Raw genomic sequence first — 14,320 nt, 5'->3', positions numbered from 1 at the left:
ATAGCTCAGGTCACTATGGAATGGACCATCAGTTAATTTCAGAAGACAATCATCCACTGGTGGAATTTCAAACTGGCTTTTTCTCAGCTGATACAAGAATAAACACCTTCAGAGTTAAGTGCCCAATTATACCAGATACAGTAATTAAACTTGCCAAAACCAGAGACTCCCTGACACTGTGTCAGCACAGCAGATGGCAAGCCGAGGGGAAGCAAAGAGAAAAATGCATTCTAATTTTTATTTCCCAACAACTTTCATTGACAGAATTTAGAATTTTGTGAGGAAGAAGAAATACAGCAGAAGGTAAACCAGTTTCATTGCTGTGAGCTGAAGTAAACTGATTTCTAAATAGTTTACATTTGCAGTCTTCCCAACTAATGAATTACCAAGTAAAAAAATTTTAGCCCTGATAAAAGAATCTATAAACTACTTCCTCTGAATTCACAGACCAATCACATTTTGATGCAATCCATAAAGTATCTCAAAGCATATACTGAAGTAATGACCTAGAAGCAACAAACCACTGAATTGTCAAAGGAGATGAAAATAATTCTTTACTCCCTAAACCTTAACACCACAGGTGAAAGGAACAGAGAAAATGTAGCTGTAACTACAAAAAATATAGCTACAGCTTTTCAGCCAACATTTTCACCCTTAATATTCACTTTGCTCAAATGAGAATAAAACAAAACAAAAGCCAAACAAAAAAATAATGGCAACGTACATAGGAATGTCTGCAAGCCCGTCATACAGCGCCTGCCTCTTTCTGATAGGGTTCCTCACTTAAAATCCACTCTTAATTACGTTGAATGACCCACACAAACCAACCTCAGATCTCTAATATTTTCAAACATCCAGCCTCCTTCCCCTTCCTTATCCACAGCGATACAGCTGCACAGTCTGCATCCTCCTCACCTCCCGCAGCACCAGAGATTTAGCTGCAGTCTGCGATCCCTCTGACCTTACCAGATGCAGACTGCAAGCCTGCACGCTCTCTTAAACAGGACCAGCAGGAAGGCAGAGTCAGCATTCCTACTCACCAACACACGCAGACCGAAGCCAGGCCTTTTTCAGTCGGTCAGGACGTTGCTGTGGGTACGAAGGCTGGTGCCTCTCCCCGGTGCTTTCCGCAGGGACGGGTGGGACACGCTGCGCTGGCCGCTGGAAGCCCTGCGCTTCCCGGCTCACCAGATCTACTCCACACAAAGTGTGCGTTTGGGTCACACCTCACGTTTCTGGCAAGAGCTGGGCTTACCTTGCACGTGCCACAGAGGGGCTACGAACACACAATCCTATAAACTCTGCATTTATTTTCAGAAGGAATGAGGCTTGGAGCACGGTTTCAGAGGTAGGGCAACTCACATAGCCTGGATCCGGTTGCTGTCCTCCTCAAGCAACCTCCAGTCCCTTCCCCATTCACACAGGGAATACAAAGCACAGATGCAAGAAAGGAGGCAGTGGTGGCCACCTCTGGAAATCAAGCAGTGGGAGAGAGCTCGTGTGATCAGCCAAATAATTAATCCTGCCCTCGATTTGCTTCCGCTTTGCTCCCTGATGAGAAACCCCAGCTCCGGCAGCCGTTGTTCCTAGACAGCTTCACAGGCTGCAAACCCCTCACCTCGTGCAAAGGAGGTACTTCAGTGATATCTGAGCTGCGGATTTAAGGAAAGTCCTCCCTTTCTAGTTCATGAAGTGCACGAACATCAGATTAATTCAGTATGTGCTGAAGCACATTACAACTACAAAAGCAAACTGGAAGGGTGGATGCTGTTTGTCCTGCTCTACCACTTTCTTAGCTTGTTCAATTTACAGATCTGACTTATTTTTCATGTCGTACAAAGAAAGACACTTCTCTATTATCACAGCAAAGATTCTGGTGCCTCCTGACTTAAGTAGGCTATTATTAACTCACTAGAGCAATGGAAACTTGTTATCACTACGGAATTTTTGACATAGCTGGCCTCAGACAACTCTATGAATATATATTAAAAAAAAGGAACCCTATGCCTACATTAATTATGGCAGATCAATAATATTTCTCTGAATAGCATGAGCGAGAAGGAGGAGCAACAGAACATACTAGTGGGCACATGAAATGGGAGACAGCACCAGACCATCGCTAAAGATGATGAAATTTCACAAAACTTATGTTCAGACACAGTAACTAGGAAAACAACTTTATTGTTATAATCAAAACTACTGGAACTAGGAAAGAAGCCCATTTGCAAGCACACAACCGAAGATTCACCTGAAACAGATCTGGAATTTTGGGTTCTCCCTGCTTGTACATGCGTGCACACCAGTGTGCCAGTATTTGTTAGGCACAGTAGGGGAAGTAAATGTTTTGGTCAACTCTAAAGAGTGATCAGGCTTCTTGGGAAATTAGAACAGGCTGGAAAAAGTAGGAAGAGCTGGCACAGAAGCAAGCCAAAACAAGAATTTGCTATAGTTCACCTACTGTCTTACAAAGACTTTTAGACAAAGACTACAATTACAAAGACTTAAGCATTTTTAAATACAGCTCATAACAGAGAGCTACTGGATTCAGTTACACTTCCACTGCCTGTCAAGACAAAGCAGCAGCTCTCCTCTCACAGCCAGCTCCGCCTGCAGCTGCTCAGTGCTCGCTGACTGCAGCCCCAGCTCAGGGCACAAGAACCCTGACAGCATTCGAGAGACATCCACGTACCTAAACTCTTATCAGAAGATAAAGTGCCCCACTAAAACTATTCAAGTAGTTTCTGTTTTCTCCTCTAGAAAAGTGCAATGAAGAAACTTAACCAGGTTTGTTAAGGAAACATGAAAGCAGCTAATTACTGTCTGAAATAATATACAGTGTTTATTTAGGCACTTTTTAAAATTTCCACCCTCTGTTTTTGAGGGTTGTTTGAGTTTTTGATGCTTTCAGAGGCTCTTCTATGCTAAATACCACAAGTCTAAATAATTACTCAGAAACAAAATATATTATTTTTAGAAATAAAGTATCCTTTTTTTTTTTTTTCTGTCTGGTTTGTTGGGGGTTTTGATTTTTTTTTCCCCAGGGTAGGGGAAACAACTAATTAAATGATATTGAGAGACCACAACACGACTTCACATGGAAAACGTTTTCTATTTATGGTAATTTCTTCCAGCACACTAAATTCCAGTAAAACTCACCAATGCTGTGAGTATGTGGCATAATGGCCTAAGCTGTGCTGAACTAATACCTGGGACACGCTCCTTCCTGGCCTGCTGGAAGAAGAGTGAAGACAGTCATTCTAGAGAAACAAAAGACACCAGTAGGGAGGTGGACATCCTGGCAAAGCCAAGAAACACAGGAGAAATATTTGCTTTTACAGATGCAATTCTTCAAACTTTAAAGTGAGGGTGCAGTCAGGGAAGACAAGCTGAGGAAGTCCCTACTCTGCCCTCCCACCCATTCTCCTGCTACTTCTCCCCCACCTGCAGCTGTGCACTCATCACCCTTTGGGGAATTGACTGAGCTCCTAAACCAGCACATTAGTATCAGGGAGAAAAAAAAAAAAGAAAAAAAGCAGGTAGCTTTAATATCAGAATGAACAGGTTCAGACGCAAACTGGACAGAAAACTAAGGCACAAGAAAGAATCCCATGGCCACGATCAGGGTGGGAACAAGGGAAGTAGGACACCCTTTCTGGTAGCAGAAAGATACTGGCTGGCAGAAGAGCTGAGCTGATCTAAGCATATTGCCAAGACATATCAAAATAATCCCCAAAAGCACACAGGCTCTAGGCACCCCAGGTGCCCAGAGGGTTAGGGAAAGACTACAAATCTATCACACAAAAAGATTTAATTTTTTTATGCACATGCATCCTGATATTCAGGAAGGAAAGGAAGTTAAGACTGTATTTCTTTATTTCTCAGAAAGCTGCCAATGAAGCAAGAACATATTGCCTAAAGTCACATTTTGGAGGGGCAGACACCCTCTGTTTAAGAATTCCATTCTCATCTGGCATTGAAGACTTGTTCTAATTCACGGTATAATTAACATTCAACTCCTAATACATTAATTACTAAAGATTTTTCTTGTCCTACATGCAAGATCTTTGTATTTGTCAGAAAACTCCCCAAAAGCCAGTAATGACGCCCAAGAGGATAGTCAAAATGACTAACCTCATCTCAGTTGTGCTGATTTTTGTACATCCTCTTTGCAGAGAGAAAAGAGCTGCTCTGAATCCTCCTTGGTCTCCACTGAGCAAGCCTGGGGACTCACTGCCTAATTAGCTCTTGTGAATAATCCCCCCCTCTCTGCAAAGTCTACCTGTATTCTGTGACCAGAAACCATCCTTCGACAACCCGAAGACGGGATTTTTCTGAAGGCAGAAAAGCTTCTGCCTTGCACACTTTCTACAGCAGGAAGAAAGCAGAGCCCCAAGCTCAGCGCATCGCGCTGTCCAGCGGAGAGAGCAGCTCTCCTGTGAGCCGGCAAACACGCAGCACCAGCACAGGATCCAGTCACACAGGGACTCCTTTGTTAGCAGCCTCCAGCACCGCAGAGCCTTCACCTGTAACACAAGCCGGCGGCCCAAAGCAGGACAAGGGGGATGAGTGCTTTCTGCCCTCTTGCCCTATATAAGCGACATAAAAAGGCCACATTGTTTCACTAAAGCAGTTGAAACAATTACAGAGAGCTTCACGGAGAAGAGTCCCGGAGCTGCCCATGGAGCAGTAAGATTGACACTGAAAACTCCTCGCACACAAACGGCTGGTTTTCTACACCTGAAAATTTAAAAATTATTTTTCTGCGTAATTCTTTTATAAGACTAAGTCAGACCAATTGCTTAATGAGGCAAAGGCATCAATTCTCATTAAGAGCATTTCTGAAGTTGCACACATTAGAAGGGCAAAGGTTATTTAAGTGGATATTTCTGGTTTTCAATGCCTCTGGCTGCAAAGCCAGTTGATGCCAGTTTGGGAGGTAAAAGTCCATCCCAACCTCCACATCTGTGCTGAGTGCCCCTGGCTGAGGCCAGGTGAGTGCTCACAGGATTTCCCCAGGGCAGCCAGCAGCAAAACCATGAACGCCTTCAGCAGCAGAAACAGGGTCAGTAAAGAAGAGCCTATGAAATCAGGAGGACAGAGCCTCTTCCAACCAGTTCTGCAGCCAGAGACATTGCCACACCAGAAAATCCTACTTCCTAGACAGTTCTCTAGGATATTTGTCAGCTAATCAGTGATTTATTATTCTTTCCTAGTGCAAAGTTACCACCATGAGCAGGAGTTCCTTCAAGATGAATCTTTTAAACTCTGTCCAGAAGATTAACTTCAGCCGTGTACTCCACTAACGACTTCAGCTGAAATTTTATTAAACTTGCTGCTTAACAGGGTTCTGCAAACTGCAGACAATAATGCAGCCAGGGAACACAGGAGAAACTGGTAAGACTTTGACATTTAAAACATCATTAACTGCACCTACTCTCATGTAGATTAACTGATTTCTATAATTGAAGAGAAAGTTGATTAACAGTTCTGTAATTACACAACTGGTATTTTTAGGCTCTAATCATGTGTCACTTAAGCACATGCATAATTTAAGCTATCCAGGTGACTGAAGTTATGCCTAAAGACTTGCATGACCTGCAGCAGCACCAGGGACTGGCTTTGAAAGGAAACAGCTTTTTCAGACTGGCTCTAGCCACAAATTAGAATACTGCAATACACACGCAACACAAAGCAAATCCACATGCAATTTTAACAATGCTGAACAGCAGGATGACTGCCTTTGAACCCATCCACATGGCTGCCACGCTGAGCCCTGACAGATACATTAGTAGAATGCAGCTTTGGTTTCTCCTAACTCAAAGAAACAAGTTCAGCTTCCTGAGAAAGTTAAACAAGAATGGGATCAGCACTAAAAAGCTTCTTAGCTGCATGCTAAGAACACTGAGAAAAAAATCCAGCAATATTCTGTTACACGAGACAAGTTACCAGCAGTGAATCATTTGCCAACAGAAATAACCTGATGGGAGGGATCAAACTCATCTTGGTGCAGCTCAGTTCAGAGACAGACTGGAGCACAGCACATCTGGTAAAAACAAGTGATCTTGAATCTGCTAGCACACATTCAGAAAAGCAGGTCAAGGAAAACATCCTCTGTGAACAAGAATTCAGATACAGGAGTATTCAAGAACAGCCACCATGTGCTTGCAGTCCAATCAGACAAGGCTACAAAGCAATTTGGCTCATACTTTGAGGAGGCCATGGAACCTGACTTGCGTTGGCACAGCTCCATCCATGCCTGTGCACGAGGCTGTGAGGCTGAGAAAGCATTCCTGTGCCACGGCTGATGCACAGAGTACCTGAACAGCTCCTAATGCAACAGCTCAAACCAAATCTTGGGCACCTTAAAGCAAGCTGCCAATCCAGCTTCGCAGCTCCTGTCAAGTCTGGGGTGCCACAATCCCATTTCCCTAAGCCTCTGCACATGATCCCAACCTATCTCATACCAGCACCAGCATTTGTGCAGTCACATGGAAGCCGGTTCAGTGAAATGGCCAACAAAATAATCCATTAAAAAAAAAAAAAAAAAAAAAAAAAAAAAAAAGGAAAGGAGGTGACAAGAAGTCTATTCAATTCAGATCCCCTGTGACTGAGCACACAAGGAAGCACAAAGGAACAGGTGGAAGGGAGACAGATAGGATGTAAAGGAGTTTTAACTGGACTACAACACACCTTCAAGAAGAGGTTTGGCACATGTGGGAACAGCTAGCAAAGGGCTTGAACAACAACCCTTAACCTGAGGTTATTACCCTGCAACACATCTCAAGCACTCCAGGTCAGTCAGAAAATATATTAAATAAAATGAGTAAGAGTGGGAAGGACTGGGCTGCTAAATAATACTAGCTCTAGGAGAACCTCAACTCTAGAAATTTTTAAGCAATAAGCACTTGTGAAATTAATTAAATTAATCCCTAACAAAGCACATGAAAATTCATTTGCAGAAGGCATAAATGTATATTTATTAAATTTAAACTTTTAGAGCCAAGCTTTTCAAGTCCACATCTCAGAAGAACTGCAGCATTAGAGAAAAAAATAGCAGACATTTGGAAAAGAACCATCAGCCAGAGACATTCAGCAAAATTTCACCCAGCATAAGTCAGGGGACTACAAAATGAAAATTCTTAGCAGAGGTGACAAGAATCAAGTAGATAAGGTAAAGAAAGTAAGTAGCCACTTCGGGTAGAGGTAAGCGTGAACAAAGCATGGAACAAAAGCTGGGATTCAATTACAAAAACCATTGTGCTACCACTGACTGAGCTGTAACAGACACTTTCCCAGGCTTTGAGGATTACAGGGTTATGGTGAAAGGCTGAACACCTAGATTAAACTCACTCAGAGTTGTAACTGAGAAAGTATTCTCAAGCAAGAATGATTTAGTGTAACACAGCAAAAATATATTTCATTAAACACCCAAAAGGTTACCAGTAAAAAAATCAAACCAAAAAATTAAAATCGGCAAACCAGAACTTAATTGCAATATGCCAACTCTCAAAAAAAAATACAACTTCTTTCCTTTTTTTTTTTTTTTTTTTTTTTTTTTTTTTTTTTACATCTGCTTAGTTTAGCAGTAAACAATTAAAGGCAGAATCCAAAGCACTGCCGGTCATCCAGATCAGGCTTTGGGAACCATAACAAAGAAACAAAAAGCTTGACCAGACTGTTACAGATCTTGAAAAAGAGGTCCAACACTCTCCAAATCAAAGAGAGGCCTCAAATTCTTGCTATTAAATTACCATCAATACATCTAGACATTGGAAAGACTCGCAAGTGCATAATTTTCACAAATTATAACACAACTACACTCATTAAAACTGTATTGGCCTAGTGCATGCTCATTGCAAAACATATGATGTGCACTTAAACGAAATAAGCACTAGATGTTGGACTGTATATGATGTAGATTAGGGCTCTCCACAGACAGGCTGCAGATGAAGTCCCATCAAAGCTTCACAGAGGGTTTACAATAGCTGTTTCTGAAGTTGGGATAGTCTAAAAACACCGGCTGTCTAACTACATGCAGCAGAGTACTAACTTGATTACTGAATCAGCCTCTAAAATTCTGATTTTGCAGCTGTGGAAAAATCAAGAGACACACTATCACACAAGTTTTAGTCCATCCTCCTTGAGCTGAGAATAAATGAAACAAAGATGGGTTGACATACACTAACTCAGCAATTGCATATTTGCAATACACACAGAGTTCAAACGTTTCAGAAAATGTGACAAAACGCATGAACCAGCTCAAGTTAGAAAGAGTTTGTGTGAATCTTCAGGGAAAAAAAACTTATCCTGCTCTTAATAATATAAAGATTAGATAAAGTGTAACTGTGGTGCAACTCTTAGGAATTTTTTTTTAAGAAATGCAAAAATTCCCATAATTAAGGTTTAATCCTAGCCTACCATTTCAGTAGCATTGGAACTTTCCTTAAGTTAAGGGGCAAAAAACACACAGCTTGTAAACCAAGCTTTAATGTGCTGCCAGTTTGGTACCACACTAAGTTCTTCTTGGAAACCAACCACATTTATCTTACAGACTAATCCTGCAATATCCTTGTACCATATGCTGTCACACCACTTGCCACAGTTAAATATTCCGTCCTTTCACGAAGCAGCTTTTCAGAACTACCAACACCACTATTAGCAATACAGTTATTTCACTCCCTGGATTCCCCCTATATGCTCAGGGCATTTTCACCCAATTTTTGAGAAGGAAAAAAAAAGTCATACACAGTTTCTCTCTTGTTTTTTTACATTTCATTATCCCATCAGAAGTTCACCAGCATTTCCCTCTTGGAAAGAAGGGAGTTACGAATTGTCCTCTGCTCACCTAAAAGCAATTTTAATCAACCTGCGTGGTCCCTTCTGTGCAAAAATTATAATGGCTGGGGAGAAAACCAAACTCAGGTTGGGCTCAGGTGAGTCCAGGATACCTGGCAATTAAAGAAAGTGGCTCCCATTCTACATGCAAAGCTAAATACAGGTGTAAAGGCTGAAAACAACTCACCGCTCTTCAAGAAAACTAGCGTTCCTTCCATCAGTGGAACAGCTGTGACAGAGGCTGCTCTTGGAATCCCCACTGCTGCTCAGGGCTGGGGTCCCACCCAGTTAAGATGCAGCTGGTCGGCTGCTCAATGACTGGCTGCTACTAAAAAGACAAGTCACCTCCTGCACATCCTCCCTCCCCTCCCGCACCGCAGGGATGCCCAGCTAGTCCTGGCTGGGGAGCAAAGCTGGCCAACACTAAGGATTCAGGGCTTTACTTTTTCCATTCTTTTGTTAGACTAGTTTTCTATTACTTAAAACACAAAACCACCTATAATTTTAGCATAAGAAAAGCCAAGCTTCCCACAATAAAAATAACAGAAACCAAGATTAGGTAGATCACTTCCAGTATTGGCTGTATCACGATATATGATACCGTCACCCCTACGTTCTCATTATGTGAGCAAAAGCAAAGGGATTAAATTTAAAAAAAAGACAAAAACAAGACTGCAGAGACTACAATAGAAGAAAAAGGGGGCCTCAGGCCAGAGAACACAAAGAAAGTGTGCAACAAAAGTTCAAGTTCTACCACAGATCAAGTGGACTTTTTTTTGTAGAACTAATTAAGCACATAGACTCACTTGTCAGGGGCTGCAGCTATTTGTCAGTATCAGAGGTAAAAAATGACATAACTTTAATAATTATATAAGTACCTTATCCAAATACACAGAGAGAATGAGATTATTCAGTAATTCACCTGATGAAAAGTCAGCTGCTGAAATTTCAACCACTGAAGGTAAAATGCACCAAGACAAAATTACTCAGACAAAGGAAACATCACCTCAAAACCAAAACTTCAATTCTGAAAAACACACACACTGATTTTACTATCAGTCCGCCCTCTAAAAAGTGGGGAAAAGAAACAGAACTACTAATGTTGCTTGTTTCAGGAAATAAACAGGCATGTAAATATCACAGACACTGCTGAAAGAAATCTGGAATTCCAAAAGAAATAAATATCAGCCAAAAAAAAAAAAAAAAAAAAAGGACAAAGATATGTTTTTCAGGTTAAATATTTTGACACAAGAAGTATCATTTCATATTGTCTTGGTATTTTAAAGCTTTCCAATATAGAAATCCATTCTCAAGTCTTTCAAAACTGCAAAATTCTATCACGCATCTCTCTTCACACACTATTTTTGACAAGCCCTCTTAGAGATTTATTTGCAATATTACTGGTGTCAAAGCACAAACCAGTGCAGCCAAATTCTATTGTGTTAAAGTCAGTTATTGAAGTTCAAAACAATATTGTTTAGAAAACGCTCATCTGTCATGACTGTCCACGAGGATTGAATGGTTAACAAAAATGTGCCTCACGAATGGGCCATGAAAGAGAAGCTTGAAAAATGTGGGTGTTGGTCCAAAGTTTCCAGGAAAAGGAAGCACAGCAAGTGGCAAAGATAACTATGAGAAAAAGAGAGGACTTTGGATGCTGCAGTCTATCACCAGCAGAGCAGAGAAAGCCGGGCTGATGTAGTAAGACAAAATGGTAATGCAGCAGGACTAGTTAGGCAGAGCCTCAAGGGACAAGAAAATAAATGAAAGTTTAAAACACAATGGAGTGACTCTCTCCAAGATAACCACGCGGGGAGATAGATGATCTGATACATATCTTTTAAAGTGTAAGATAACTGTCAAATGCAAGGTGATGTTTCAAGGTGCCTTTGTATGACAAGTGAACATTACCTTTCCACTGCTGAGCTCAAGCAAGCAAAAAAAGTATCAAAGTACAACATCGGGAAACTAAGGTACAAACAGTTCAAACTCAGTCTAAACAGCTCCACATGCACAAAGGTTTCCTCCCTCCCGCCTTGAAATAGCAAAGTCAAGAATGGCCCCATACCAGAAGGTATGAAGGATGATCTAGCAGACACTTATCTCACCCACACAGACACATTTTAAAAAAAACTGAACAGACGGAATTGCCAACATTGAACAACTCACTCCTTAGAATAATTCCTGATTTAATGTTGGACACTGTCCAGCAATTATTCAAAGTTGCTAAATAGTCATGGAGCAGCAGGGAAATTTTTAGCAAAATGAGCTTGCATAAAATGTCCTACATTCAGCTCAACCAAAATACCTGTTTAACAGAGGTTTCAAAACATTTGGTAAACACACAGCAAATATAAAACACTGCAAACACACGACGTTGCCAGAAAGGCTGCCAAGTCTCAAATTTAAAGAACTATGACGGTTAAAACCAATCTGTACATTTCTAGGCTATGACAGCACCAAAAAAACCCTACCAGAGCTAAACTAAAAAAATGAAATAAACAAAAAAAACCACATCCCCCACACCTCAAAACTAAACCAAGACCAAATCACTTCAGCTGAGAAGACCAAGTACCACGCAAGTGGCAGATGCCAAGCGCCCATTTAAGTCAGAATAGAAGGTTGCATTTTCAGCTCCTTCCTGCTGGATTTGCAGTTTCTAGAAAAACACAGCCCGCATTTCCACACAGTTCACAGATACACTCAGAATGGAAGATTCGTGAGCAGGAATCCCCATGGTTTTAAAGAACACAGTGTGAAATAAAACACCTTTATTTAAAATGAAACAAAGCATCTTACTAGAAGTTCAAGCAGATTGTAGAAATTCATATATTTAGATTTCACACTGGTATTTTCAAACTGAAATTGAAAGCACTTGACGCGTAAGTCACTATAATGCTTTAAATACTAAGGAATAAACTTATAGGAACGAAGAACAGTTTACCAGCCAGAATATAGAGCTGGCCTTGAAACCGCGTTTTCTTTGCACTCATACATCTCTAAGTATATGCTCCCCTATGCCCAACATGTTGAAGCTGCAAAAATCAAATAGGCGTAAAGATCAGAAGGGAAGGACTGCTGCAGCCCGGAGAAGTACACCGTGCGAATTCCGGTTTTAGATCAAGCCACCATGACGGACGGCGGCAGCACTGGGAGCACACACGGGGAGCTCGCGTTCCTCGGCGGTGCCTCCGCCGCGGGACCCGGCGCTGCTCGGGGAGTGCGCGGCCCCGGCCGCGGCCCCGCTGGCTGCCCCGGGCACCGCGCGAGAAGGGCGGCGGCGGCGGCCTCGCCCCGGCGGCGCGGGGCATTCCCGGCCGGCAGCTCCGGGAGGGCCGGGCCCGGGGGCGCCACACGAGCGGGGGCCGGCAGCGCGGAGCCCGAGCGTCCCCTCCGGCCCGGGGCCGCAGCCCGTCCCTGCCCCCGGGAGGGGCGGCACGGCGGCCGGAGGCGGCCCCGGCGGCGGAGGGGCCGCGGCGGCTCGGGGCGGCCGGGACCCGCGGCGGCCGGCCGGGACGGGTCTGAGCCGGCGGCCCCGTCCCTGACCCCTCCCCGCCGGGCGCGCCCGGCCCCGCCGCCGCGGCACCCCCGCACCCCGCGGCTCTCACCATTCTCCTCAGGGCCGGGCTGGGTCTCGGCGCCGACTCTGGTTCTCCTCTCGCCGGGCAGCTCCTGCTCGTGGTTCGGCGTCGGCGGTGGCGGGGCCTGTCTCCATCTATCGGGGCTGGGCTCGGCGGCAGCGGAGGGCTGGGTGGGGAGCGGCCGGGAGAGGACGACGCTCCGGGGACGAAGGGAGGCGCGGGACGCGGAGGACGGCGCTGGTTCGGCTCCGCACCGGGACCCAGGGCTGGCGGCGGTCTCGGCCCGGCGCCTCTCTCTCATAATTGTGCGACTCGGCCGGCGGAGGAGCCGCGGCGCTGCCGCGTCAGCGCGCACCGCCCCCGGCAGGAGGAGGGGGCTGGCGGGGCGGTGCTGCCCGCCCGGGTCCCCCCGGGGCGGGTCGGCCGCGGACGGGAGCGGGGCGCTCACTCGGCCGCTGCCCGTGAGCGGCGAGCTCCGAGCGGGGTTCTGAGATACCCTGAGAAGATGCCGGTGGCTGCGGGCGGGCAGGCGGCCGTGCCGCCCTGTGCTGCTGGTGAGGTGAAGGCGGAGATGTTAAAAATGGAGCTTCCCTGGACAGAAACCCGCCTGGCTAGGAAGGTGCGGTTCAGAGAGGGGTCCCGCACCTCCGCAAAGGCAGCGGCTTTGCTTGGGGCTGCACGGCGCCCCTGAGGGCACGGACCCGGCAGCGAGGGGTGACCTCAGCCCGGGCACGTCAGAGCCGGCTCCTGCCCCCGGAGAGGGACCCGGCCTTGCTCCTGGATACTCCTTGTTCCTTACGGGACAGGGAAGAGCGCTGGTTCAGATTAGTTCACGCTTTTCTTGCCAGCCCTGTTCGCACATGCTAGTGCCGCCATTAGCACCGCGTTGGAGGCATCTTCCAACCAGACTGGAGGAAATTTCGTTTTGGAGGAAAAAGGATGCATTTCTTCCACTTCAGTCAACTCAGTTTCCAGTTTAGATTAGGAACTGCCCAGGGGAGGAACCTTGTCTTTTTTTGTCCCTGTATTGCAATCTGCAAATTTGAAGAATCAGTACCACAAATGAAAAGCCTTATACAATAATTTTTACTATATATGTCATTATATAGCTTTTGCAACAACCTCTGTTAGAGTAAACAGTAAACATTTGTAAGGGAAGGAGAGATTGGGCTTGGCTTAAATTATTTGTGTTCCTTAAAAAAAAAGAAAAAAAAAAAGATATTGTAGAAAAATCATTTATTTTTAAAATACCATGGCCATACAAGACTAGTAATTATATATAAACTCAATCCAAACATTCAACGTAATTAAAAACCTTTGATTTTTCATTGTCAGGCCTGACCATCTGTCAGCTGTTGTGAGTTACCGTGTGCCTCCCCTTGCTGCAAAACGCCAGCATTAGCGCTGGGCTGAGCTGATGTGCTCACCTGAACCCTCGGCTCGTGTATCGCAGGGTAACAGTCCGCTCCAACGATCAAACACGCATGAGCAGAAATCAAACCGAGCATGAGCTTGCAGCAGCCACTTTTTACTTTTTCTGCCTTTTTTTTTTTTTTTTTTTTTTTTTTTTTTTTTTTTTTTTTTTTTTTTGGTAACAGAACTGTAGACAGCATGAAACAAAACGTTCTTGCATTAATACCCATTTACCAGGGCAAGTCCAGTTGTAAATTCTGGCATCAGAACACCTTTGCTGCAGACAATAGGTGCAAATTTGGGAAGACCTAGCAACTGAGGCATCCAGCTCCCATTAGGGTGTTGCAGGAAGTTCCTCAGCTGCAGGGGATCTCCTAATGATTGTTTAAAGTTAACTTTAGAAGAATTCATGCTATTTACAGAGATATGAAAATTAGGCTCTTAATACTCAATTTCCATAGAAAGGGAAAATAAGGCTTTTCCAGGAAAAA

General features: G+C 44.3%; 1 protein-coding gene across 2 annotated transcripts in view; it reads right to left on the bottom strand.

Annotated features, from left to right (window-relative positions):
• The window catches only part of TRPM7 (transient receptor potential cation channel subfamily M member 7), a 52,761-nt gene extending 39,999 nt beyond the window's left edge, over positions 1–12,762 (bottom strand). Inside the window, exon 1 of one of the 2 annotated variants that reach the window (XM_040077796.2) lies at positions 12,444–12,762. In XM_040077796.2, coding sequence (XP_039933730.1) covers positions 12,444–12,446 — 3 coding nt within the window. In that variant the 5' untranslated portion in view covers positions 12,447–12,762. The remainder of the gene's footprint in view (positions 1–12,443) is intronic. The other variant, XM_040077795.2, reaches the window with a different exon arrangement.
• Between the last annotated feature and the right edge of the window lie 1,558 nt (positions 12,763–14,320).

This window comes from Hirundo rustica, chromosome 13 (assembly GCF_015227805.2).
Source record: "Hirundo rustica isolate bHirRus1 chromosome 13, bHirRus1.pri.v3, whole genome shotgun sequence".
In the NCBI taxonomy this organism is placed as follows: domain Eukaryota; kingdom Metazoa; phylum Chordata; class Aves; order Passeriformes; family Hirundinidae; genus Hirundo; species Hirundo rustica.
The sequence above is the reverse complement of the archived record's forward strand: the minus strand, read 5'-3'. Positions and strand labels throughout refer to the sequence as shown.